General features: G+C 52.7%; 3 protein-coding genes, 2 long non-coding RNA genes and 1 other non-coding gene across 6 annotated transcripts; 3 read left to right on the top strand and 3 right to left on the bottom strand.

Moving 5' to 3' along the window:
* Positions 1-517: 517 nt before the first annotated feature.
* On the bottom strand, positions 518-589 carry trnag-ucc (transfer RNA glycine (anticodon UCC)). The gene has a single exon. It is a non-coding gene; the product is annotated as a tRNA-Gly (tRNA).
* Positions 590-1,273: 684 nt separating this feature from the next.
* Positions 1,274-2,172, top strand: LOC144410201 (uncharacterized). Its single transcript, XR_013468085.1, has 2 exons — positions 1,274-1,783; positions 1,870-2,172. It is a non-coding gene; the product is annotated as an uncharacterized LOC144410201 (long non-coding RNA).
* A 130-nt stretch (positions 2,173-2,302) lies between these two features.
* On the top strand, positions 2,303-7,578 carry LOC144410267 (uncharacterized). The gene is made up of 4 exons (XM_078105928.1): positions 2,303-2,688; positions 3,369-3,572; positions 3,656-4,690; positions 5,884-7,578. Exons 2-4 carry the CDS (start codon positions 3,456-3,458, stop codon positions 5,929-5,931), a joined length of 1,200 nt encoding a protein of 399 aa, XP_077962054.1. The 5' UTR covers positions 2,303-2,688; positions 3,369-3,455; the 3' UTR covers positions 5,932-7,578.
* A 1,733-nt stretch (positions 7,579-9,311) lies between these two features.
* On the bottom strand, positions 9,312-14,763 carry LOC120813229 (uncharacterized). The gene is made up of 4 exons (XM_078105890.1): positions 14,362-14,763; positions 11,570-13,941; positions 11,375-11,485; positions 9,312-11,299 (listed from the first exon to the last, which is right to left on the bottom strand). Exons 1-4 carry the CDS (start codon positions 14,617-14,619, stop codon positions 9,517-9,519), a joined length of 4,524 nt encoding a protein of 1,507 aa, XP_077962016.1. The 5' UTR covers positions 14,620-14,763; the 3' UTR covers positions 9,312-9,516.
* Positions 14,764-15,253: 490 nt separating this feature from the next.
* On the top strand, positions 15,254-17,681 carry LOC120813227 (uncharacterized). The gene is made up of 2 exons (XR_005710846.2): positions 15,254-15,384; positions 16,565-17,681. It is a non-coding gene; the product is annotated as an uncharacterized LOC120813227 (long non-coding RNA).
* A 979-nt stretch (positions 17,682-18,660) lies between these two features.
* On the bottom strand, positions 18,661-26,863 carry LOC120813226 (atrial natriuretic peptide receptor 1). Its single transcript, XM_078105917.1, has 23 exons — positions 26,692-26,863; positions 25,855-25,957; positions 25,643-25,775; positions 25,347-25,479; positions 25,145-25,246; positions 24,961-25,063; positions 24,695-24,840; positions 22,531-22,603; positions 22,251-22,386; positions 22,017-22,103; positions 21,797-21,940; positions 21,598-21,719; positions 21,329-21,467; positions 21,151-21,199; positions 20,976-21,074; positions 20,539-20,658; positions 20,358-20,451; positions 20,197-20,284; positions 19,786-19,925; positions 19,549-19,701; positions 19,381-19,479; positions 19,077-19,168; positions 18,661-18,981 (listed from the first exon to the last, which is right to left on the bottom strand). The coding sequence occupies exons 1-23, from the start codon at positions 26,725-26,727 to the stop codon at positions 18,805-18,807; spliced, it is 2,568 nt and encodes an 855-aa protein (XP_077962043.1). The 5' UTR covers positions 26,728-26,863; the 3' UTR covers positions 18,661-18,804.
* Positions 26,864-27,746: the final 883 nt, after the last annotated feature.

Genomic DNA, 27,746 nt, shown 5'->3' with positions numbered 1-27,746 from the left:
TTTACCTGTTGACCTGTGTCCACCTGCGTTTACCTGCGTTTACCTGTTGACCTGTGTTTACCTGTACGGGTTCGGGTAACGCTGCCAGAACGCCGCCAGCACCTGATGCCAAGGACCCTCAATGTCCACCTCACTGCAGAAATACCTGCCCATGTCCCCCCCCACACACACACACACACACACACACACACACACACACACACACACACACACACACACACACACACACACAGATCACCTACTTCTCATTCAGTGGGGAAAATGAGGTCAAAAGACTCATTCTGCTGCGTTACAAATATCTCTCTTCATCATAATTAATATAATCAATACATGATTCATTTTTAATTTAATAACAATTAATTTCAGGTGATGCCTTCCAATGTCCAACCATAAGTATCGACCGATATAACTGCAAAATAGTTTTACCTCCATCAGCTTTAAAATTACAGTTACTGTAACGTTACAAAGTAATATAACAAAAACATTCTACATGAATGTTTCTAAATCGGAAAAGGTTTGCGTTGGCCGGGAATCGAACCCGGGTCAACTGCTTGGAAGGCAGCTATGCTCACCACTATACCACCAACGCTGACGAATATCTTCCTCCACCATCTTGTATATAACCTCTCAACAACGCGTCACCATGGTGCGAACACTGTTAATGGTGGATACTTTTACGAATCAACCAGCATATAACTATATAGCGAATCGGTTTGCTGTTGAAGACGATATATTGTTAGTCAGCTAGCACGCTGCTCTATTGATGTGCTTTAGCTTCTTGGTTAGCACTGCTAAGAGGTGAGCCAATGAGGAAGCTACCGGCTAACGGCTAGCTATGGAGCTAGCAACATATCGGCCGTGTTTGATGGTCGGTAGCTGTTAAAGACACGCGGTGAACAGACACGTGGGAGCTTCCTGCTCTCCTCCACGATGCGACAACCTTTAGTCACTGAAGCATTTAGTCCACATGTGAAGGGGGTGCATTTGGACTTGGGGGGCTGCATTCAAAGTACATAACGGTCGTCGGGGTGACCACACGGTCCGACGGTACCGAACGTTGGATTGAGGACATTTTAAGTCTTTTAATGACAGTTCTACTGACATGTTGCTGCCTCTGAGCTGCAGGACGTAATCACTCTCCTCCCAAAGACCTCCTAGAAGAACTGGGTCCTGTGTCCCTTCTGTGCTCGGACTATAAGACCCTTTCCAACGCGCTGGCGAATCATCTGAGGGAGGTGATGGACCTACTGTGTGCCTTGCCACACCAAGACCTGGGTGGAGAAGACGGAGGGGGTCTTGGCTGAATCCGCAGATGTCCTACAGGGACAGGACTCTGCTCTGTGGCACAGGCGGACTCACACACAAGCTGCAGGCCATCTTGGTGGACAGGCTGCATTGTGTTGCTTTTATCAAAAGAGGACGGGGACGGGGTCTAGTCCACATCGATAGCAGGTGGTGTGGAGAGACGTGGTGAGCTTTATTTTTCAGAAGGCTGCTGGTCTTGGACTGGATCCGGTGAACGAGTGAAGTCCATCAAAGGACGCTGCACCCTTTGATGGACTTCACTCGTTCACCGGATTTATAAACTGTGGGACTCTTTTAAGCAGAGGACACTGGGGACAGCTGTCTCACTGCACTGGCTGCTGGACAAACCTCTGGTTCACCCAATACGGGAAGACACCAGGACTCCTGTGGGACAACCCCCCTGAAGACAGCGGTGGATGTAGTTGGTCCTGGACCAGAGACTGAGGTCCATGTGGCTGAGCAGGAGCATCATTAGGAGGTTTGTCTCTGACTGCTCCTGACAAATGTCCATTCTGTCTTCCACTGCTGTTATTATTGTAACGGACTCTCTTTAATGCTCTGCAGACGGTTTGGTGAGACCTGGTCTCAGACCACCTTCATCTTAAGGTTCTGCCTGAACCTGGTGTCAGCCGAGGCCAACATGGCCGTCTGCAGCAGGAAGAGACAGGACGCACCATCGTGTCCTCAGATCGTCGGTCAGAGCGATCCTTTAAAAGCATCAACATGTCTCTCAGACGGGACCAGTGTGCTGCGTCTCAGGAGACAAACTCATTTAAAGCTTTCTAGTGAAGAACAAGTGAGCTTTGATGCATTGATCATTGTTTCGTCCTGTTTGTTTGAATAAAGCTTTTGAAAAGTAAAAAAAAAGATCAATCTCTGTCCCCCTGCGAGCGGACAGCCAATCGTCTCCCGGGTCTCGCGCCGCGTGTCGTCATCGCGCCTCACCAATCAGACGGCTCACACGGCGCGCGCGCGCCCGCCGCCGACAGCAGGAGACACGGCGGCGGGCACGTGCCCACGTACACGCGCTCACACGCACGTACTTACACCCTCCCCCCCCCCCCTCCTCTCCGCCATTAGCCCCCCCCCTTCTTCCCATGGTGGTGTTTTTTTCCCGCCCCTGCAGGTCTCCACAGAGACCCCCCCCCGCGCCCCCCGCCCCCCCCCGCGCTTCACGCTCGCTCGTGCCAAGCCCAGGTGATCATCCATCCGCCCCCCCCCCTCAGTACCGACAGACCGACAAATCCCTCCCGGTGCCCCCCCCCCCTCTGTCTCCTTCCCCGCCAGCCATGATCCGTGGCGGGCTAATTCCCAGACGGTCTCCTGCTTCCTCTCCTCCTCCTCCTCCTCCTCCTCCTCCTCCTCCTCCTCCTCGAGGGCCCGGTAAGTAGCAGCGGCACGCGCCGTCCGTCTCCTGCTGTTCCGGTCCTGTCGGTCTTATCGGGTCTGCCGTTTTTTACATTTTAGTCCCCCCCTCCCTCGACCCCCCGCAGCATCGCGCAGTGTGCCGGGGGGGAGGAGGGGGAGGAGGGGGGAGGGGGGGTAATGTGTCGCGCCCGGTGGCACCGTGACCTTCTGTCGCAGCTCGCGCCCGGTTGACCAGACGGGTAATTAGTCTCACGGGGCGCGCGCGCATTTTCACACACGCTGAGCTCACGCACACACACACACACACACACACGCACACACACGCACGTCACGCAGACACTTTCCCCTCTGGGAGCTGCGCGCACACACGCACGTGCACACGCCCCCACATTTCACACAAATTCACACATCTCTTCTCAACGTGTGTTACACACACACGCACACACACACACACACACACGCACACACACACTCACACATGCACACACACACTCATTCACAGAGGCCGGGAGCTTTTTCTTCATAATGCTCGTCATCGTCCTCGTTCATCATAACCCCCGAACCCTTAGCATAGCATCGTAGCATAGCATCATGGCGAAACGTCTTAGCATAGCATCGTAGCATAGCATCGTAGCATAGCGTCAGAATGAACAGATTCATTTCTGTTGTGTTCACGTCTTTGTTTTTCTCCACAGAGAACAACGTGTAGACCAATCAGAACCAGCTGTGACCAAGTGTGTGCTTGTGTGTGTGTTTGTGTGTGTGTGCTTGTGTGCGAGGTCATGTCGGGCATGACGAGTGGCGTATGTGTGGAGAGCGACCTCTCCTCCATGCTGCAAAGAAGCTCCGCCCCCTCCCACCATCACCCGAATCACCATGGTTACGGTGGACAAGGACAGGTGAGTTTCCCATTGGGGCTGAGTGTGAAGCGATGTCTGTCACTATGGGTCGTGATCAGGTTTGGATCGGCTGTGTGCTGCAGGTGTCCGGTCTGACCCCGATGCTGGACTACACCACGGAGATGGACCGGTACCGCTCCTCCATCGCCAGCTTCTACAAGACCAACGTCAACATGAACGTCTCTAACTTCCCTCAGTCCGCCAAGCTGGCGGCGCGATTGGCGGCCGCCAGCCCCATGTTCCCCCCTGCTGCTGCCAGGCTGGGCGCCATGGCTACGGCGCCCTGGAGTTGTCACGACAACATAAACATGAACCACCCGGCAGCCATGTTCTGGGGCCGGCCCAAACCGGACACGCACCACCCGCACCATCACCCGTCGGCGGCGACGGGTCACATTATCTCATCGCACCCCCACAGCAGCAACATGCAGCAGGGCGCCGCGGGGACGGGCGAGGAAGGAGGCGGGGGCGGGGCGAGCAGTGAGGGGGGAGGAGCAGACAAACATGGACACGCCGCCTCCTCACTTTCTGTCGCCCAGGGACCAGCCCACAATCACCCCATGGCGCCTAGCAACGGGAACTTCCTCCCTGGTTACGGCAGCGGGGCGGACTGTGGCGCCATGAACAAGCAGGGACACGCCCACCCGGACATGATGGGTCTGTCGGAGGGCGTGAGCTGCGCTGGGGGAGCGGTGATGGGTGGCAGCTTCCTGGGGGGGCTGGGACTTCCCCCCGGGGTGATCGTCATGGCGATGGGGTCGGCGGGGCCCGGGATCTCGGACACCGCCGGCAGCGCCTTCCAGATGACCGGCGGCCAGCGGCCGCTGACGGACTGCCAGCAGCACGCCAACTCCTCGCCCTGCCCCTCCTCCTCCTCGCCCTCGTCGTCGGGAGTGACGGCGGGCGGCGTGGCCCTCTCGTCCTCGTCGGCGGGCGCCGTGTCCAAGCGGAAGAGGAAGCGCTGCGGCGTGTGCAGCCCGTGCAGGCGGCTCATCAACTGCGGCGTCTGCTCGTCCTGCCGCAACCGCAAGACGGGTCACCAGATCTGCAAGTTCAGGAAGTGTGAAGAGCTGAAGAAGAAGCCGGGGGGAGGAGGGGGAGGAGGGGGGGCCCTGGAGGTGAGTGTGTGTCTGTGTGTGTGTGTCTGTGCGTGTGTGTGTGTGTGTGCGCGCCGGCTCACTTAACCCAGATGACTGCCAGCGCCGCCCCCTGCTGGGTGTGTGTGTGTGTGAACGCTGTGCAGATGGCGGGTGGTGAAAAGCAAGAGCTCGATCCCTGCAGGGCCTGGAGGGCTGCCAACACACACACGCAGACACACACACACAGACACACACACACACACACAGACACACGCACACAGACACACACACACACACACACAGACACACACACACACGCACGCACACAGACACACACACAGTGACTCTCCACTGATTCAGGGTGATAAAACAAGGGAAGGAGATTATTTGTTATTAGCTCCTGTGTGTGTGTGTGTGTGTAGTAAGAATTAGCACCGATCAATAATTTATTGATACCAGCGTTCAACCTCACTGATGACTCAATATATCACACACACACACACACACACACACACACACACACACACTGTAAGAGGCTGAATTAACAGCCATAATCTCCCTCAATTGCACACTAATTGGACCTGTGGATACTGGTGGCGTGTGACTGCAGAGTGTGTGTGTGTGTGTGTGTGTGTGTGTGTGTGTGTGTGTAGCAGGTTTCACATTCTTGCCTCATCGTTGTCCAGTGAACAGGAAGTGACATCACAAGGAGTGAGAAGGACATAGAGACCTGTCAATCAGCGTGTAGCCCCGCCCTAAATCATCCCCTGCTTTATGGTCCGTTTCCCTTTAAATCAGTGGTTCTCGACTGGCGGGACCCGTTTTAAAGGCCTCTGCCTGGGAGAATGAGAAGGAGAATTAACAGCTGGCTCTTTTGTTTTTTCATTAAACTTGTTTTGTGTTGTCGTACGTATTCTGTCTCAGGTTCAAACTGCACCATGTTTTCATTAAATAAATTTGAGAAGTTGAGAATGTTCCTGGATTTGGGTCGCGGTTCGTCATTAGGGGGTGATGGGGGGTCCCGCAGCCAGACCACAGAACCACTGCTTTAAATGGACCATAATGTACTAAATGAAGTACATGAACATCGTGCTGTATTGAAGAAGACTTGAAACTAGAGACTGAGACCAGTTCTGGATCCAAACCCCCCCAGATGGTCCGGACTTTCTGGAGGACTGTTGACATATTCTCATTCTGTGTCTCACGTCTTTTCTTTCTGTCTCTTATGTTAGCGCCCGCCGGTCGGGACGGATGGCGAGGCGTTCCGTTGGTTCTTCTAGCCTTCGCTCCGCTATCTGTGGAACAGGAAGTCACCGCCGCACACGGACTACAAATCCAGCTCACTGGTTGAAGAATGAAGGACTACAACTTGCGACAGGATTACAATTCCATACGAGAAATCCTGTCTGGACTGGGAACCAGTTTGGAGCCCAGAGTGGGATGGGAGGTTGGGGGGGGGGGGGGGGTCGGGGAGTTTGGTCACGAGCAACATGAATTGACCAATCGACATATTCTGTCAAATGGTTGGCGTTTTTTGGCGGTAACCAGTGTTGCCGACTTCAGAATGACATCATCTCTGTTATTGGACAACGCTCCTCTCCCATTGGTCACCCCGGCCGTAGCAGAGGTGAGATGTTGAGGAGGCCCGGTACCTTCTGGGCGGAGACTTGTTGGTACCTGATGAATCTCCTCGACGGATCAAACTCTCAAAATGATCTCATCACTTTGGCCAAGTCCAGGAGACCCGAGCAGCAGACCCGCCTCCTCCTCCCTCTCCTGCCTCCTAGCCTCCTAACCCCGTCGTAGCCTCACCTGGGGGAGTCAGGCCTTGAGTGGACCGTCTGCTATTTTATCACAGAACCTTTTACAGTTTGACCAAAACCGGACGACAAGTTGACCTCACAGGGAAGAGTTGAGCGCGGGTACGACCCAGGAGCCTCGGCGGGAAGTGATCCAGGACTACAACTTTCCCACAGTTAGGACTCCAACTACCACATCACTGTTAGCGTCTCTTCTGTCTACCTCCTCCTGTCCTGACGGACACCTTGGTGGATGTGTTTGTGATCTGCTTCTTAACTCTCTAGAAGGTCCAGAGCTGCCCCCCCCCACCCGACCCCTCCTCACGGAACCCGGTTTCTTTAGTTATTAATGCACTGCTCGGTCTCTAAACGGTTTTAATATTCCTCTGGATTTCAACAGAAAGTTCTCAGGGCGCAGTTTTATACGGACTAAAGCAGACTGGAAAGAAAACTTTGTGGTATTTTTGTATTTACGTAAAAAGCAGAAGGAAGAATTGTGATTAAAATCATTTCAGGTGAAGTTTCCCTTTGAATCTGACCTGTTCATTGACACATCCAGTCCCAGACTGCGTCAGTGAGGCCTTCACCTGGACCGCAGAGACTTCAGAACCAGCTCCTCTGGCCTTTGACCTGGGCAGGTTGAGCCGCTGGGCATCTTCTGGGAGGACGTGTGGGCCGAGAGCAGCACGGGAACATCAGAACGTCCAAACTATCAACGCGTCGGGTCCAGATCTTCTGCTGTGGAACCTTTTTGAAACCATGAGAAATATCATGATGAAGATGTTAAAGATCGCTTTGTGGTTCTCTACGTATACTACGCTGCGTAGTACTACAAGTACAGTACGCCTTACTCCACGTATACTACGTACACTACAATGTACATGTGTATACTAAACTGTACACTACGTGTACTACTTCGTATTCAAGTACTACAAATTTGATTCTACTGGTTTGAACCCATTGATTCTTAAACCCTCCATGGACCACCGCTTCAGACCTTCATGCACCCCAGAAGATGAACCATTCTTCTTCATCGGTTTCTCTTCAACAAGGAAGCAAGGAAGGGGCGCTTGTTTTCGTTGTATTCGTCCTTGTGTATCAAATTGTAATAAAAGCATTTCAAAGACAGTGATGGATGCACACACACACTATGGATATCAGGTGATTGCATCAAAAGGCTGTGCGTGTGTGTGTGTGTGTGCGTGTGTGTGCGTGTGTGCATGCGCGAGCGAGACGGAGATAGCAGCCATGAAGATGAACAATATGTTTGCGTGTTTGCCACAAGATGGAAGCTGCGTGCGTGTGTGTGTGCGTGCGTGTCATCTCAGTGGTGTTCCTATCAGGGAGGCAGAAAGACGACTGGTTGTCCCTGACGACGTGCGCCATGTTGCCCGGCAACAGCACTAACAATGGCCCAGCACCAATGCTCTAGAATGTGGGCGTGGCCTGGAGGAGCTGCAGCGAGCAGCAGGGGGGCCGGGGGGGCATTGATCGACATATGCGTCATAAATCAGGTTCATTAAATCAACAAAAAGATAACAGTCCTCATGGCGTCATTGTTTAACTGCCAATTATGATTTGGGGTTCTGAAAACACTGATTTGATTTGATAAAATGGTGAATTCGTGAAACTTCTAATGAAATCTGCCGACATGTGAACAAAATTCTGAGTATCAGTTTACAATAATACATTATTTCAGGGTGAAAACTTTCTATGTAGTAGCTCCAAGGCTAACCAGGTAAAGTTGCTAACCTATTGAAGGATGCATGAAGGCTAACCTTTTTGCATTAGCTCAAAAGTAACCACTTAACATTAGCTTAAAGGCTAACCCAGTAACTAGACCAGGAGCTAACAAAAGTTAACCAGTACCACAAGGGCTAATATTAGCATTAAAGCTAACTCAGTACTGATACTTTGGTTCTTATGGGCCACTGGTTGAAGTGATGAGGAAGAAGCAGGAAGCAGCGATGAGGAGGAGAAGGAAGAAGCAGGAAGTAGCGATGAGGAGGAGGAAGAAGCAGCGATGAGAAGCAGGAAGAAGCAGCGATGAGAAGCAGGAAGAAGCAGCGATGAGAAGCGATGAGAAGCAGGAAGCAGCGATGAGGAGGAGGAATAAGCAGCGATGAGAAGCAGGAAGCAGTGATGAGGAGGAAGAAGCAGCAGGAAGTAGCGATGAGGAGGAGGAAGAAGCAGGAAGTAGCGATGAGGAGGAAGAAGCAGCAGGAAGTAGCGATGAGGAGGAAGAAGCAGCAGGAAGTAGCGATGAGGAGGAAGAAGAAGCAGGAAGCAGTGATGAGGAGGAAGTAGTGAAGAAGCAGGAAGTAGTGATGAGGAGGAAGAAGCAGCAGGAAGTAGCGATGAGGAGGAAGAAGAAGCAGGAAGCAGTGATGAGGAGGAAGTAGTGAAGAAGCAGGAAGCAGTGATGAGGAGGAAGTAGTGAAGAAGCAGGAAGTAGCGATGAGGAGGAAGAAGCAGCAGGAAGTAGCGATGAGGAGGAAGAAGAAGCAGGAAGTAGTGATGAGGAGGAAGTAGTGAAGAAGCAGGAAGTAGTGATGAGGTAGGAGCTCCACCTGGTGGTGAGGAACAGACCTGCAGCTCACAGTTGAGTCACTGATCAGGTTTATTTGTTAATATGGCTTCACTAAAGCTTGGTGTGTGTTCCTGGTAATAAACACAAAGAAACCTCCTCACCCCCAAATATTTCTATTTGATAACATTTTATCCAAATGCCTTTTACCTGACGTACTATTTCAGACTGCATTTCATTGCCAGGGGGCGGGGCTTGTGTTCCTCTGAAGTGGGCGGGCTTTTCCATTGGACCAATCACCAACAATATCCATCATGACGACGAAGCGTAAGAGTAGCGTTGCATGGTTTAATTCCTTAAACTACACAAAACTCAATTCAAATAATGTTATATTTAAAACTAATAATATAACAGAATTGAATTGTCCACATTTCTCTGCAGTCACATTTGAGAATAAACTTACTTAAGGTACAAAATCACAAAAAGGATTAAAAATCCTTAAAAAAATGAGTATTAGACATCAGAAGTTCTGAGGTCCTTTAAAACATTTCATTCTCTTTGTTCGGTGTGTGTGTCCGTGTGTGTCCTAAATGGAGATTTGAGTGGACGTCAGTGGTGTTTTCAGCTCGATGGGATCGTAGTTTTGAATGAGGGTCAATGGGGGCGGTGGGTAAGGCCGTGTGGTTCAAGGCGCCGGCAGAGTTCAAGCTTGCAGGCACGGTACAATGCAAGTCAATGGGTGGCAGGCGGGCACGAGGGGATGTTTCCATGTGGTCGACTAAGGACGAGTTATTGTTCTCCGTCGGTCGGTCCGGAGCTGCGCTGGAAGGGTGGAGGTCAACGGAAGATTTGGGACGAGGATGCACGTCAAGGGGTGGAAGCCTGAGCGCTGTTGTCGGCACTGGACAACCTAAAAAGCGCGAAAGCCCGTCTCTCTTTCCGAAAGTGTGGGAGTCGATGGGTGGGGGAGGATTCTGGTTCCTGAAGTCGATCAGTGATGCAAAACGTGGCGATGAGTCACAAGAGTTGACTCCCGAGAGCCCCCCCCCTCCAGAAACACCCCTGGGAGAGCGCTGGTCAACGGGTGCTACCTGACAGGAAATGTCGGCCTGATCCCTGCAACCTCTGGAGGAAGAGTGAGCCGGCTGCTCCCTGCCACGGTGGAAATCAATGGCAGGTAAGGAATTCACAGGATGCAAGCAAACAGGTGAAGACGTTTTCATGGGGGAATGTAACTTTGAAGAATTTGACTCCTGATGTAAAAAGCAAGCACTTTCAGCTCGGTTTTCTAAACCGCATGAAGAATGGGCGTCAACGGCAGGTTTATGACTCGCGGCGTCGTTGCAGACCTCGCCGACTTCAGGAAGAGCAGTTGAACGGGAGTCAACGGGTGCTAAATGACAACATTCAGGGCGAGACTCAGTGGGGGGGATGCATGGATTTCTGTGGAGGTCAATGTGAGAGTTCACACTCAGCGGGTCCAGAGAGGCCTGTAGTGAGTGCTGGTCAACGGGAGACAGGCGAGTATTCCCCTCGTCTTTGTGCTTGAGCGGCGGTGGTGTGTTCCTCATGTACGACCGGACAGGACTGGCCTGTGTGAGTAGAGGAGGGACGTCCTGCCGGGGACGCTCCAAGAGACTGATGTCCTCTCCCTCATCATGGGAACGCTCCAGAGGAGTGATGTCCTCTGCCTTGTCCTGGGGAGGTTCCTTAGGAGGGACGCCCTCCCGCGGACGCTCCAAGAGACTGATGTCCTCTCCCTCATCATTGGAACGCTCCAGAGGAGTGATGTCCTCTGCCTTGTCCTGAGGACGTTCCTTAGGAGGGACGTCCTCCTGGGGACGCTCCAGGAGAGTGATGTCCTCTGCCTCGTTCGGGAGACGCTCCAGAGGGGGGGCGTCCCTCGCGCACTTTGCTCCGGCATTGGCCAGCTGGCCAGGGTCAAAGTTCACTGGCGGCACAGCCATTCCCTCCAGGTCGTTGAGGATGGTTGCTAGGAGACAGCTGTCAGAGGACAACACCTCAGAGTCTCTCTTGCTAGAGACATCGGCGGAGGATGTGTCCCTCTTTCCGATTGGTCGTTCAACATCATCGTCCGATCCCAGCAGCGAGCCGCTCCCCTCCACGTCCACGTCACTGATGTTGTCGACTGCGACGGGGCCCCCTGGCTCGACCTCCGACCCCCGGTCCAGGACGTCGGCAGGGGGGGGGGGGCCCGGCAGCGGGGGGAGGTCTGAGAAGTCGACGGTCCGCTGGCTGCTGATCAGGCTGCTGTCGTCGCCGAGGCTGCTGTCGCTGTCCAGGGTGATGATGACCGGCAAGCTGAGGGGGACACAGACGGGTGAGCGGAGGGGGACACGGACACACCTGAGGACATCAGTCCGCGGGGAGACGTACCTGCTGGGCTGCGTCCTGCGCTGACGCTTCCTGCGGCGTTTGCGGGCAGGTGGGGGGGCGGTGCCCTCGTAGACGATTTCCACGCTGGGGCTTCGGTCCTCTCGGCTTCTCCTACAGGACGAGGACGTACAAGGAGACGCGGCGGTTAGCATCACGCTAGAGGAGCTAAACAAGGAAGCAATGAGGAGTCCTCACCTCTCGCCGACGCTCCTCCTCTGCCTCTCTCGACTCCTCCCCCCCCCCCTCTTCTCCTTGCTGCTCGGCCTCCAGGTGGGGTCTTTGTCGTCCAGGTGACGGCTCTTGTACTTCCTCTTCCCGCTGGGTTTCTCACCGCGGTCACTGGGCGACAGCGAGGGCGCCGGTGGGGGGGAGGACCCAAAGGGCGAGGAGGAGGAGGAAGAGCAACGGGAGTGCGACGAGACAGAAGAGGAGAGAGGAGACACCTGGGAAAAGTGGTACTCCCAGGTGGAGCTGGGGGGGCTCGGCGGCGAGCCAGAGCCCAACCCGCTGGAGTGGAACGGCGAGGAGGAGTAGTGACGCATCATTGCGGGATAGAGGGAGCGGTTGGGATTGTGCAAGGTGCCGCTCCTCTCGCGCCCGATCCTCCTCCTCTTCCTCCTCTTGTCTTTTGCCTCCTCCCCGCCTTGCCTCTCATCCCCGGGCGGCGCCGGACCCACGGCGAGCACCGAACTGCCGCTTCCTCCGGAGCTGCCAGACAAGGAACGAACACGAGGCTCGCCCTCCCTCTCTTTCGGATCCTCCTCCCGCTCACCGCCATAGCAGCCCGACGTGGAGGGAGGGATTGTGGGTAGGTAACAGAGGGTGGAGGGGGGGAGGGGAGGGAGTTCCTCCGTCTCCTCCTCCTTCTTCTTCTCTTCCTCGGTGTCGGAGGAGAGCTGCACCAGCTCAGGAGTCCGCTCCGCTATCGGCTTCTTGAACCCTACGATCAGACACTCCTCCTCCTCCTCCTCCGCCGCCCCTCCTAGCCCCTCATTGGTGGCCTCTTGGGGGGCGTGGCCAAACAACGGGCCGGCTAGCGAGCAGGACGGCTCGGCGCTGGAGTAGGAGGGGCCTGGAGTCTCATCATCCCAGACTGAAAGGCTGAGGGGGCCTCCTGATTGGACCACGTCGTCGTTGTCATAGGCACTGCCCGCCGGCGCCTCGTCTGACCTTCCCCCAGCAGGCCCCGCCTCTTCCTCGCCCTCCGAGATGGCAATGACGGAGCTGCCGTCGGAGGAGCTGCTCGTCCCGTCCAGCTCCATGGCGGCGTCCGGCGACTCGTACACCGCCTGCAGGTCGTAGCTCTCCAGGCTGAGCGGCGAGCGTGCGAAGCTGACCAGCTCGTGCAGGAAGTGGTCAGTGCGCGCCAGCAGGAACTGCCGCAGCTCTTCTTCTATGGTGGGCGTGTCCTCCAGGCCATGGCGAGCCACCCGCGCCATGATGATGCGCTGGACGATGTCTACCAGCGTGCTGTGTGTACCATATAGCACCGTGAGCTCCCGTCGCAACCAGGGGCGGAGCCTATTTAGGTGTGTGGGGTTACGGCGGAAGCTCTCCGCCGTGATTTCGCACGGTTTTCCCTGGTTGCCTTCAGCCCCAGCGACGCCGCGGACCCGTATGCCATTGCGGTAGAACGCGCGGCGGAACGCCACCGTCTCTCTCTCCCTCAGCTGGCGCACGGCCCCGCCCTCCCGCTGCAACCGCCGCCTCGCCATCAGGCGGGTCATCAGCCGTCGCGCTGCCCGGTCGTTGGGTGCCACGGGTGCTTCCGCACCACTGAGTCCCGTCAGCCCCTCAAATATCACGCCACGCTCCGCCAGCTCGGACCCACCGCTCGCCCTCTGCTCCCCAAGCTCCTCCCCCTCCCCGCTGTCCTCCGCCACAAAGGGAGATGCATTGGAGTGGCGAGCCAGAGGCAGCAACGCAAGCGGGGGGGTGTCCAGGTACCACTCCCACACCCCCGACCTCCTCCCCCTCTGACGCCTCCTCGCCGCTGCCGTCGTCGTGGCTGCCTCCTCGCCATCGGCGCCCTGGTGCCTCCTCAGCGTCAGCCTCATCTGGTGGTCGCTCCTAGCCGCCGAGGCCATGGCGGCCACCATGGCGACGGTGGCGGCCACGCTGCTGTTGGCGGGCGCTGGGCGCAGTGTGTACTCCTTGAAGTCGTCCTCGGCGCGCACCGAGTGCAGGATGGAGGCGAAGGGCTGCTTGCACAGGGGGCACTCGGCCTTGTTGTGGGACCACTCCTGGATGCACGGGAAGCAGAAGCGGTGCAGGCAGCGGTCCAGGTACGCTAGGTTATTGAAGCGGTCTAGGCAGATCGGGCACTTGGAGTCAGGCGACGCCTCCTCTGCGACCGCCATGGCGGCCCGCGCGGAGGCCGTGGAGGAGGTGGGCGGAGGAGGTGACCAGGAGGAGGCGTTAGCCGCGGTCGACGTGGCTCCGCCTGTTTTCCTCCTGCTGCCGCGCCTGCCGGACTCTCGGCTACGCTCCTCTTCCTCCGGCGTGGCGTCTGCGGACGCATTGTCACGGCGACGCACTCGCAGCTTCATCCTGGTGGGCTCCATCACCTGATCACAGACAGGAAGTCGTCATCAGTTGTCCCCACGTCAATAAAAACAAAGATAAATACTTTGGGGTTATAGTTGACAATTGACAAAACAAGCTAATAGAATGCGGAGCTAGTTTGCATTCACCGAATTTACAGTGTTTTTTTTAACTTTTACTTTAGCTTCCTCCTAAATCAATTGAAACGAGCTTTAAAGCTACTGGGCTACCATGCTAGCACTCTGTTAGCTCCCATTAGCACTCAGCAAACCGGCAGCTTTACGGTTACAATCACGTGATTTAAAACCACGGCTCCCCCCGTAGTGACTCCCGGTGCACAGTCACCGTGACGCGGTGGACAATGGGGCGCGAGGACATAAACAAGGGGGGTTCCTGTCGGCTTGTTAGCCTGTTAGCATGCTAATGCGGCTATCTCCAGGTACCCGAGCAGCAGAAGAAGAAGTCGACTCCCCGGGTCGCACCGGGAGCTTCTCATCCGGGGTTTTCCTCCTCCTCCTCCGGGCAGAGTTCCGCGCCGTGAGCGGCATCGGGGTTACCGGTCCACCGGGCGCCGCTGCTCGGACCCGTTCACAGTGAAACTCCCGGTAAAAACGGGGACATTTGTGTCGGGTCTTGTCGCCCAAACCGAAGCTACACACACAGCTGGAGAGAGAAAGGTGCCGCGATGCATCATGGGACATGGAGCAATGGATTTTTTTCTTTTTTGCCAAAGATCGTAAATAAAGATGATTTACATTTTTTCATATTTTCTCCTTAATAAATGATGATAATATATTAGTACTTACTCATTCCTACATATCCATGACAGCTCTCGCGTGTGTTGATTGTAGCATTATAAATACACACTCATAAGTGGTTATGTAGTGGCGCAAGTACTTTACTAGAGAATAATGTTACATTACATCACGTCATTTAGCTGACTGCATTTCAACCATAAGGATACAAACTCAGAAGAGCAAGAAACAAGAAAGTGCAATTTTCTCAAATAAGGCAATTTTATGTTATGTAAGCATTAGTACTACTGATGTAAATATAATAATGTATACAAATTGTGTATTAGTACTATTGTTGAAAATGTTAGTGTATTATCAATATTATTAATTGTGTTAATGTTATAATATTATTGTGAATTATATGATTGCATTAGTACTACTGTCAATATGTATTAGAACTATTATGTTTACTACTGTACTAGTTACGTTGATGTATTAGTACTATTGTTAACTATATTAATATATTATCACTGCTAATGCATTAGTAGTACTGTTTCTAGCGTACAAGTACAACTACTACTATTACTGACATGAACGTGTCAGTAAACAAGGGGGCGCTCAAACGTGCGTGTCTACAAACCGACATCAGGAACCACAGAAGAAGAGTAAAGCGGTTTGGGAGGCAGGATGGCGACGTTCAGCAGACGGGATCTAAACGGAATCTACTCTGCGGTAAAGTCACAGCTAGTGAGCAGCTAGTGAGCATCTAGTGAGCAGCTAGTGAGCATCTAGTGAGCATCTAGTGAGCAGCTAGTGAGCATCTAGGGGGCAGCTAGTGAGCATCTAGGGGGCAGCTAGTGAGCATCTAGTGAGCATCTAGTGAGCATCTAGGGGGCAGCTAGTGAGCATCTAGGGGGCAGCTAGTGAGCATCTAGTGAGCATCTAGGGGGCAGCTAGTGAGCATCTAGTGAGCATCTAGTGAGCAGCTAGGTGGCAGCTAGTAAGCAGCTAGTGAGCATCTAGTGAGCAGCTAGGTGGCAGCTAGTGAGCAGCTAGTGAGCATCTAGGGGGCAGCTAGTGAGCAGCTAGTGAGCATCTAGGGGGCAGCTAGTGAGCAGCTAGTGAGCATCTAGTGAGCATCTAGGGGGCAGCTAGTGAGCATCTAGGGGGCAGCTAGTAAGCATCTAGTGAGCATCTAGGGGGCAGCTAGTGAGCATCTAGGGGGCAGCTAGTGAGCATCTAGTGAGCATTTAGGGGGCAGCTAGTGAGCAGCTAGTGAGAAGCTAGTGAGCATCTAGTGAGCATCTAGGGGGCAGCTAGTGAGCATCTAGGGGGCAGCTAGTGAGCATCTAGTGAGCATCTAGGGGGCAGCTAGTGAGCATCTAGGGGGCAGCTAGTGAGCATCTAGGGGGCAGCTAGTGAGCATCTAGTGAGCATCTAGGGGGCAGCTAGTGAGCAGCTAGTGAGAAGCTAGTGAGCATCTAGTGAGCATCTAGGGGGCAGCTAGTGAGCATCTAGGGGGCAGCTAGTGAGCATCTAGTGAGCATCTAGTGAGCAGCTAGGGGGCAGCTAGTGAGCAGCTAGTGAGCAGCTAGTGAGCATCTAGTGAGCAGCTAGGGGGCAGCTAGTGAGCATCTAGTGAGCAGCTAGTGAGCAGCTAGTGAGCAGCTAGTGAGCAGCTAGGGAGCAGCTAGGGAGCAGCTAGGGAGCAGCTAGTGAGCAGCTAGGGAGCAGCTAGTATATGCTATCTATGCTAGCTATGTATGTGTGTCCAAACCTTTTACTGATACCGTGTATATATTTTGATACACTCAAGATATTTAATTTGGTAAATGTTGATTACAGGACTCTTGTAACAGAGTATTTTGACCATGTAGTATTACCGTTAACAGGGTGTAATATCGTCCCTCAGGTGCTGCTGGCTGTGGTGGTCTTGTCATGGTCCTACGTGATCTACGCCAGCAGGATCGCAGCTCATTGGCTGCTGGAGGAGCAGACCGCCCTCCTGCAGCAGCACTGACAGCCCATTGGATGGCAGCAGCCTCTCGTCTGTCCATACGTCCGTCCGTGTCCTCTTGTACTTCAGCTTTGAGAATCTTGACCGTCAGAGCAGACTTCTTGAACCACAATGTAGAGACCCTTCATGAATGGACTAACCGGGACCTCATGGGGACAGCGAGGCTAAATGAGACCTTCTGTTCTTTCTGGGCCACGGCACAACAAGACTACAAGGACCAGCAAGACCTGCTGGTCTGGTCCACGAGGACAACGAGACCACTGAGACCGGCTGGTCTGGTCCACGGGGACAACGAGACCACTGAGACCGGCTGGTCTGGTCCACGGGGACAACGAGACCACTGAGACCGGCTGGTCTGGTCCACGAGGACAACGAGACCACTGAGACCGGCTGGTCTGGTCCACGAGGACAACGAGACCACTGAGACCGGCTGGTCTGGTCCACGAGGACAACGAGACAATGAGACCGGCTGGTCTGAGGGTTACATGTTATGATTCCTTTTCAACTTGTACTGTTTCTTATTTATTGTTTGCTGACACTTGGTTCAGTGTCAGTTTCCTCCGCTGTGATTGGTCCACAGGCGCCACACGGGGATCCAATCAGACCCACAGAAAGCAAAGACTGAAACAGGGTGATGTATTCGGTAACTAAGAGCTGTGAACACACTTCAAACACTCGTGGTTATGGAGCGTGTGTCTGTCCTCTCAGATGTGGTAATACGGCTCCACAGGACGAGGGCGAGCGAGCCCCTCAGTGAATAGGGAGAGAGAGAGAGCGGTGAGCACTCATTCTGTTAACACTTCAAACGCTCTCATCTGTAATTAAAACCTCTCCTGTAATCGAACCTCTGCTCCTCATGTGGTGATAATGAAGTCCACGTCCCTCTGCTTCGTCTTTATGCTACGCTACGCTAACCGGTGTCAACCAAATAAATATGAGAAAAATGATCATGAATTAATCAAAAGGGATCGAGCGCTAATGTCCTCTGAATAAAAGTCTTCTAGTGTCAAAACTCTGAATTCTGAAAATGTTTATATGACTGTTTTTGAATGAACCAGCTGGACACGCACACACGTACACACACACATGTACACACACGCACACACATGTACACACACGCGCACACACACGCACATGTACACACACGCACACACACACGCACATACACACACGTACACACACACATGTACACACACGCACACACATGTACACACACGCACACACGAACGCACACACATGTACACACACGCACACACATGTACACACACGCACACAGACACAAACACATGTACACACACGCACACACACACACGCACACACATGTACACACACACACGTACACACACACACACACACACACACACACGCACACACACAGTAAAAATAACAAAGGTTTGCTGATTCTTGTAAGAAGTGTGAGATTTTCTGCTGCTCTGATCTGAATTTATTTTCTTTCATTAGATGTTGGAGAATAAATCAGACTTTTATTATTTCTAAGCGTCTTCAGGATAACGAGTGATAATAATATATTTACTTATCACTGATAAAACATGAACATGATGGAGACCAATCAAAACCTTTTTCAAGTTTTGTGCCTAAAATGTGAAAATGTTGAGAGACGAGTCGTTTATGTGAAAGAAGAATTTTAAGTTTTCAGGTCATTAAACATACAAACTCTAATAAATCATAAACCGATTTAACTACAAGGGACCAAGAACATGAACACAGAAACAAACATTAACTGATAAATCAACCGATCATCGTGTTTGTGAATATACTATATTTGACTTTATGAAAAATACAAACACATTGAAAATACCTCTAGTTCTTAATTAAGTGTATAAATCTGTTTTTGCAATTTTTTAATTAACTGTATTTGTGTTTAATCATTTTAAGATTTGTTTTTGTAGTAAATTGTTACAATAAATACTTAAATGTAGTACAGTGAGAAAGTACACTATTGAGTTTGATTGTTTCTGTCACATATTTAATATTAAATAGGTTTTATTTCCTTTGAGTCTACTAAATACTCCTAAACATTAAAGGTCGAATACACTCGTTTAGCTTTTGACTCAACGATCACTAACGTGTTTAAGCATGCGTGTAGCGTGTAGCGTGTAGCACACTAGCACTGCCTAGGCGGCGTGGAGGAGGTCGTCGTCCATCAGCCCTGGCATGGACGGGTGTGTCCCTCGCTCTTTCCCCGTCTCCGTGGCAACGCGTTTGGTCGTCATGGCGTCGCGGCCGAGGCCCTTGGAGACCAGAGACGTCTTCTTCCCCTCCAGCCAGTAGGTCACCATGTCCCCCTTCCCCTGTTAGAGACAGAGTGCACAGGGTGTACCAAGCTGCTCCCAGTACCCCCAGTACCCCCAGTACCCCCAGTACTCCCAGTACTACCTGCGCTCACCTTGACCTGCATCACCCCTCTGCAGTCCAGCAGGTATCCGCCGATCTCCTCCAGCAGGTAGAAGGTGCTGGAGCTGCACTGAATCTTCAGGGCTGCAAAGACTCAGGTACTTCAGGAAAAGGTACTAATACCACAGGGTATAAATACACGTAAAGTACTCCTCCTGCATACTAATATATGTTGTTAGTCAGTATCACTTCAGTCTGTGATCTCAGATACTTTGTGTGTCAATGTGTTGATGTTTGAAGACCAGTTCACGGTCTCTGATGGTGTTCAATGTCCCTCATGACGTTACACCGGTTACCCAGACTGGAGGACTCCATCCTGGAAGCTGTGTTCACCGTGTCTCCAAACAAACAGTAACGAGGCATCTTGGTCCCCACGACGCCGGCTACCACCGGACCTGCAGAGACCACACCTTCGTCAGTAGGTCTGATCAACAGGCCTGACCAACGGCGCTGATGGATGCTACCTGAGTGGATGCCGGCCCGTATCTGCAGCTGGGTGGAGGGCTTGTGGGGGATCCTGAAGGTGCAGCAGACCCCCACCAGGTCCAGAGCCATGCTAGAGATCTCTGAGGCGTGAAAGATCCCGTTCTCCTGAGGAACCCCTGACACCACCATGTCTGCAGGGACACGCGTTATACCACCGACTGTGTGTGTGTGTGTGTGTGTGTGTGTGTGTGTGTGTGTGTGTGTGTGTCACTCACAGGCGTCTCCGATGGTCTCCACCTTGTAGACGTCGTAGTTGTCGATGATGTCATCGAAGGTGGTGTACAGCTTGTTGAGGAAGTCCACCACCTGGTAAGGAGTGCTGCTGCTGGAGAGCTGGGTGAAGCCAACAATGTCACTGCGCACAAACACACACAGTTCAGACAATACGCAAGAAGTAAACATAGTCATCTATTGTTTTAGCCGTATACGTCTCTGTTGGAGACCTGTCAATCACTGCGAAGCCCCGCCCTAAAGGGGCCTCTGCATTGAAGAGGACGATACATTGGGAATAGAAGGGAAGAGCTGTAGAGTCATTCACGCACAGACCAGAGGAGTCGCCCCCTGCTGGTCACCACACAGAATGCAGCTTTAACACGTGAAGAAGACGAGGGGTCTCCTGGTCCTACCTGAAGAAGATGGTGGCGCTGACGTAGCTCTGAGCCTGCATCGGTTTGCCCTGTCGCAGGTCGTCAGCTACCTGCTTGGGGAGCATGCCTACCACAAGACAGGATGTCAACGGAGGAGGACAGGCGAGGACAGACAAAGACCTGTATATCAGGAGGCCTACTGTAGAGCAGCCGGTCGGTCTTCTGCTTCTCGTGGGTTAGATCCTGCGTCCGCTCGGCCACCAGCACCTCCAGATGTTTACTGTACTTCTCCATCTGAACATATCAACGAGGACCAGGTATCAGAGGACGTCACGTGGCTCGGTCTAGTATCACATGACAGGAAGTGAGACGTCTGGTCACCAGGGTCATCATCATGTCCACCGGGCTGACTTTCACCGGGTTGATCCGCTGGACAAACTTCTTGATTTGCTCAAAGGTGGGTCGGTGGACGGGGTTGTGAGCACGACACCGGCGGATCAGCTACAGCACCACGGGGGGGCAGGAGACTCAGGTTAGCCTGCTGCTGTAGTCGCCATGACAACGGGTCCGGTAAAGATGGCCTCCGGTCTGAACTACTTAATTTACGTATGTACTTACTTTAATTAACTTGTATAAAGCGATGCGACACGGAGGGAATCGGATTAAAGACACCGTGTGAAGTGACATCAACTTGTCTACACAACATTCTGTTACTGTGCGACATGTGTTTTTAATACTAATTATCTACATTTATCTAGACGAAAGGCTCACAATGTCTCGGTCTCATTTTGTCCCGTCTCGTCAGCTGAGTGTCTCACCTCAACGTAGTCGGAGGGACATGGACAAGCTTCAGCTCTGCTGGAGATGAGCTCTGGTAACGGAGGACACCAGGAGCTCTCCACAGCGGCCTCCTCCACCTGGGGAGTATTCACAAGTGTACATATGTGGATATGTGGATAGACGTGTCTGCATGCATTTGTATGCTGGACTCACTGGGACCGGGTCGCTGCGGGTCGCGATCTCCAGCAGGATGATGGAGTAACTGGAGGAACACAACGGGAGAGCAGCAGCTTTCATTCTTCTTCTGTGGTTTCAGTTTAGGGTCTTTGAGTCTCTCACATCCATCTCTGTTCTGTTGGGTTCTCTTAGTGTTCAGTAACGTTCTGCGTACCTGAACACGTCTGCCGCCAGCGTGGGCTCCACGTTGGACCTGCTGAACTCGGGGGGCGTGTGCACCTCAAGAAGGCTCTGCTGATAGGTGGAGAGAGGCTCCGACCCGTCGTCTCTGCGGAACGTCCTCAGCCCGTAATCTGTAAGGACAGAAAAACTGTCCAATCAGGAGCCGGGATTCCCAGAGAGTATTAGCTATTAAGTAGTGTGAAAATAGTGCTTTGTGTTATTCATACTTCATATCGATTGAACCCTGACTCCTCCCCTCACCTGTGATCTTGCAGACCCAACGGTCGTCTAGCACACAGTTCAGAGACTTCAGTCGGCCATGACAGATCCGGTGCTGGTGCAGGTACGACATCCCTCTGGCGATGTCCGTGGCGAACGAGAACCTGCAGGAAATCGAAGCGCCGGTTACTTCCTCTCCCTCCCCTCTGCCACAGACACCTGAGAGTGGCCAAGCGCTCACCTGAAGCCCCAGTTGAGCGGGACGTCCTCGTTGAGGAGGACGTCGTTGAGGCTTCCCTTTGGGCAGTACTCCGTCACTATGGCAACGTCCGGCACCTCCACGCAACCGCCCACAAACTTGCAGAGGTTGGGGTGATCGAGCTCCCTGAGGGGGTGAACACGAACATTTGTACTCCACCCTTCTACACAACTGTCTCCTCTTTGTGGGTCTTGGTGGTCACCTGACTTGTTGGACTTCCTGTCGGATGGCCTTGGACAGGTAGAACGATTTGGTTTGGATCCTCTTGATGGCCACCGTTCTGCCGTCACTGGAGAACAGTTTTTACATGATTATTATAATTTATTATCATGATTCCACAGGAGAAGAACTGCTGGATAACTGAACGAATTTTAACGATCCGATAACGTCAGCTTGACTGACAGACACAGACAGGCAGACAGACAGGTAGGCTCACTAGATCCCGGTGCAGGTGAACAGGGTTCTCCGTGCCCCTGGTTGTCCCGTGTAGCTCAGAGCCGTCACACAGCTGCTGTTGCTGTTCCCCACCGGTACACTCATGATGCTGCCCATGGTCATCCGGGCCTCCTGATCTACAGACACAGGAGAGATCAGGAGGTTCTACCTTCAGGAACCAAGACGGCTGCTTTAGAACTGTGCCAGAAGAGCTACGGTTCAGACCTCTGGACTGCTTCTTCACATGTTCATCACCAGTATGAACTGGTCCTAACTGGTACCTTGCTTGATCTTTGAGAAGTCGATGATCCAGCTCTCGTCCCACAGAAGCTTCCGTTTCTGGTACCGGAGCCACTGAAGCAGATGATTATTCTTATTCATCGGTAACGGTGTGACGGGTGACGGTATGATGGGTGATGGTGTGACGGGTGACGGTGTGATGGGTGATGGTGTGACGGGTGACGGTGTGATGGGTGATGGTGTGACGGGTGACCGTGTGATGGTGTGACGGGTGACGCTGTGATGGGTGAAGGTGTGATGGGGTGATGTTGTGATGGGGTGATGGTGTGACGGGTGACGGTGTGATGGTTTGACGGGTGACGGTGTGATGGGTGACGGTGTGATGGGTGACGGGTGATGGTGTGATGGGGTGATGGGTGAAGGTGTGATGGGTGACGGTGTGATGGGGTGACGGTGTGATGGGGTGATGGTGTGACGTGTGACGGTGTGACGGTGTGATGGTTTGACGGGTGACGATGTGATCGGGTGACGGTGTGATGGATGACGGGTGATGGTATGATTGGGTGACGGTGTGATGGGTGATGGGTGACGGTGTGATGGTGTGTCGGTGTGATGGGGTGATGGTGTGACGGGTGACGGTGTGATGGGGTGTCGGGTGGCGGTGTGATGGGGTGACGGTGTGATGGTGTGACGGGTGACGGGTGACGGTGTGATGGTGTGACGGGTGACGGTGTGATGGGGTGATGGTGTGACGGGTGACGGGTGATGGTGTGAGGGTTTGACGGGTGATGGTGTGATTGGGTGACGGTGTGATGGTGTGATGGGGTGATGGTGTGACGGGTGATGGTGTGACGGGTGACGGTGTGATGGGTGAAGGTGTGATGGGGTGATGTTGTGATGGGGTGATGGTGTGACGGGTGACGGTGTGATGGTTTGACGGGTGACGGTGTGATGGGTGACGGTGTGATGGGTGACGGGTGATGGTGTGATGGGGTGATGGGTGAAGGTGTGATGGGTGACGGTGTGATGGGGTGACGGTGTGATGGGGTGATGGTGTGACGTGTGACGGTGTGACGGTGTGATGGTTTGACGGGTGACGATGTGATCGGGTGACGGTGTGATGGATGACGGGTGATGGTATGATTGGGTGACGGTGTGATGGGTGATGGGTGACGGTGTGATGGTGTGTCGGTGTGATGGGGTGATGGTGTGACGGGTGACGGTGTGATGGGGTGTCGGGTGGCGGTGTGATGGGGTGACGGTGTGATGGGGTGATGGTGTGACGGGTGACGGGTGACGGTGTGATGGTGTGACGGGTGACGGTGTGATGGGGTGATGGTGTGACGGGTGACGGGTGATGGTGTGAGGGTTTGACGGGTGATGGTGTGATTGGGTGACGGTGTGATGGTGTGATGGGGTGATGGTGTGACGGGTGATGGTGTGACGGGTGACGGTGTGATGGGGTGACGGTGTGATGGGTGACGGGGTGATGGTGTGTCGGTGTGATGGGGTGATGGTGTGACGGGTGACGGTGTGATGGGGTGTCGGTGTGATGGGGTGACGGGTGACGGTGTGATGGGCTGACGGGTGGAGGTGTGATGGGGTGACGGGTGACGGTGTGATGGGGTGATGGTGTGACGGGTGACGGTGTGATGGTGTGACGGTTTGACGGGTGACGGTGTGATCGGGTGACGGTGTGATGGTGTGATGGGGTGATGGTGTGACGGGTGATGGTGTGACGGGTGACGGTGTGATGGGGTGACGGTGTGATGGGTGACGGGGTGATGGTGTGTCGGTGTGATGGGGTGATGGTGTGACGGGTGACGGTGTGATGGTGTGACGGTTTGACGGGTGACGGTGTGATCGGGTGACGGTGTGATGGTGTGATGGGGTGATGGTGTGACGGGTGATGGTGTGACGGGTGACGGTGTGATGGGGTGACGGTGTGATGGGTGACGGGGTGATGGTGTGTCGGTGTGATGGGGTGATGGTGTGACGGGTGACGGTGTGATGGTGTGACGGTTTGACGGGTGACGGTGTGATCGGGTGACGGTGTGATGGTGTGATGGGGTGATGGTGTGACGGGTGATGGTGTGACGGGTGACGGTGTGATGGGGTGACGGTGTGATGGGGTGACGGGGTGATGGTGTGATGGGTGACGGATGAAGGTGTGACGGGTGACGGTGTAACAGTGAAGGTTCTCACCACGACCGTCAGCACGAAGCAGAGGCAGAGCAGCCCGAGCGGCAGGCCGACGGCCATCTTGGTAGACAGGGTCATGGGGCATTCACCGCAGTCCGCTGGGCAGGTTGAGCAAAGCTCCGCCTCCTCGCAGACGCCGTCGCCACACACTGGGAGCGATGGGAGGGAAGAGAGAGAGACGATGGCTACTTCAAACAACGGTGCAAGTTCAACGCCAATGGAGGTCTGTGATTGATTACTTTCTACTCGTTACTCGTTCCTCTGCTCACCCACAGCCGGCTGCACCGTGCTCTTGGCCTCCAGGGCGACCTGCATGCGGCCCACCCGTATGTGGGCGATGAGCGAGGTCAGGCCGGCGTGGAACAGCACCACCTGCGGGACAGAGTCAGGGGTTAAACCCGCTCGTGGCCGGGTGCGAGGAGGAGGAAACATCTCATTGTCCCAGCCGGTCACCTTGGCGGTCCAGTTGGTCTGGGTCATCCGGCCGGAGGTGGAGATGGTGTGAGTGAAGATCTTCCCGTCGTCGGGGATCCAGGGGCCGCAGATGCTCTCGGTCTGGAAGTCAGCAGACAGGAGTGAAATCCAGATTTATATATAGTTTATACTAACTAGTAGTATTTATATGTATGTGCTCAGATTGACCCCCTCGTGGTACCATGTGACCCAGAGGACAGGAGTGGATGTTGGCGTGGTGGATGCAGCAGTTTTCTCCATCAGCGTCTCTCCAGTTGGACGGACAGTCCAGATGTTCACAGAAGCTCCGAGCGGCCTCAGCAGTGGATATGGAGCTGAAGACACACGCACACGTCATCGTGACGTCATGACGTGAACGTTATCTGGTCTGCTGCTGTGATACAGTGTGATGCGCCTTCCACAAAAGCGCTTTCACTTCATTATGGTACCGGTGAAGTGAGTGAGGACCAATCAGTGAGCAGCAGGGGCGGGTCAGACCTGTGGGGGAAGATGTGGTTCTCTACGGCCCAGAAGTAGAAAGAGTCCGTGGCCGTCACCGAGTACGTGACGCTGAAGAACTCGCCACTCTTCACCGTCTCTGGAGGACGCTCCACCCAGGACATCTCCAGACCTGCGGGTGAGACGGAGAGGGTGAGGGAGAGAGACTGACATGATGACGATGATGATGACGATGACGATGATGCTCTCACCTCCACAGTCCATCATGTTGTACTCGTTTGGTTTCTCTAGAGGCCAACAGTCGTACTCACTGTTGTCAAGGTCGTGCCAACAGACGGTCAGACCTCCACACACCTGAGAGCGCGCACACACACACACACACACACACGCACGCACGCACGCACGCACGCACGCGCGCGCACGCACGCACACGCACGCACGCGCACGCACGCACGCACGCACGCACGCGCACGCACGCACGCACGCACACACACACACACACACGCACGCACGCACACACACACACACACACACGCACGCACACACACACGCACACACACACACATCTGGGCTGATGTTCACATCGTTCATATCAACCAACTTCTTGTCAGAATATTCACTTCTTTTCTATTTAATCAGAAAACAAAAGATGAGGAATAAAAAATTGATTTTGAAATTTTGAATGTTTCCAAAAAAAATCCCAAACAACAAAACACTTTTTATTTAGATTTCTTCATACAGAAATAAACATCTTGATGAATTCATAAAAACAAACATGCGGTAAATAAATAACATTCATTTCAAATAAAAAACAAAAAGTAAACCATGCAACTATTTTTCTAAAAAATAATCTAAAGACTGCAAGATAATAAAAACAATAATAAATGCAAAACAATATTTACATCAAAGCCTTCAGACTTTTAATGTGACGATTTTTAAAATATAAACATCAACTGTTATTTTAGTTAAAGATTAAACTATTACTACTATTACTATAACTAACTAAACAGAACCAGATCATATTAATACAAAATAAATAAAAATATTAATAATAAACAGTGATAATAATAATAATAATATTTTCTTACCCAGAGCAAAAAAACACGGCTTTGGTTCTTCATCATGCTGCTGAACGACAGACAGACAGAGACAGAGAGAGACAAAGAGAGACTGAGAGAGACTGAGAGAGACAGAGAGAGACAGAGAGAGACTGAGAGAGACTGAGAGAGACTGAGAGAGACTGAGAGAGACTGAGAGAGACTGAGAGAGACAGAGAGAGACTGAGAGAGACTGAGAGAGACTGAGAGAGACAGAGAGAGACTGAGAGAGACTGAGAGAGACTGAGAGAGACTGAGAGAGACAGAGAGAGACTGAGAGAGACTGAGAGAGACTGAGAGAGAGAGAGACAGAGAGAGACTGAGAGACCACCACCCTCTGGTGGTCAAAGTGTGTTACTGCTTTATAAATACAACCAATAAAAATAAATAAATAAAACAAGACAAAACGTATCTTTATTGGTGAATATTTAATACCAACTCTAATATAGTTGAAACATGTGTTAATCTGATCTAATTCTGAATACTTAATTACTTAGTGGAAGTACTAATACAACATGTGACAACAGCACTATGAAAAGGTATACATAATATAAAAGCTACCATCAGTATATAGAGTATTTAAAATAATGTGATGAAAACGTTATGAAATAGTTGAAGAGTAACCAGCTGTCCTTGACCTCTGTGGATAAGGTCACGGGGTCAAGGAAAGCTGGTTAGGAGAGTTGATGAGGAGTTAGGAGAAGACAAAGCAGGTGTTTAGGAATGGACTCCACTGAGCTACGTAGCTGTTTTGGGCGGAGACGCTTGTTGGGGACGTCAGTCTGCAGATGCTTCATGTGTTGTTACAGTGTGAGTCGTGCAGACACACAAACAAACAGGTTCAAAGGAAAACTTTATTAACATAAACGGTTACTCACATGATCTCGTTATTTCTCCATACGTCACTAGTTAAATATTGTCGCTGCAAGGAATTGTGGGACGTTCGTCTCCTTTCCTTCGGTAAAGGGTGCTCCAGTGGTTCCTATGCTAAAGGAGCTAAGTAAGGAAGCATTGAAGCTCCTTTCCTTATAGCATTAGAGAACAGA

The sequence above is a fragment of the Gasterosteus aculeatus genome, chromosome 7 (genome assembly GCF_964276395.1).
Source record: "Gasterosteus aculeatus chromosome 7, fGasAcu3.hap1.1, whole genome shotgun sequence".
NCBI classification, from domain to species: Eukaryota; Metazoa; Chordata; class Actinopteri; order Perciformes; family Gasterosteidae; genus Gasterosteus; species Gasterosteus aculeatus.
This window is presented reverse-complemented; position numbering and strand designations above follow the sequence as displayed.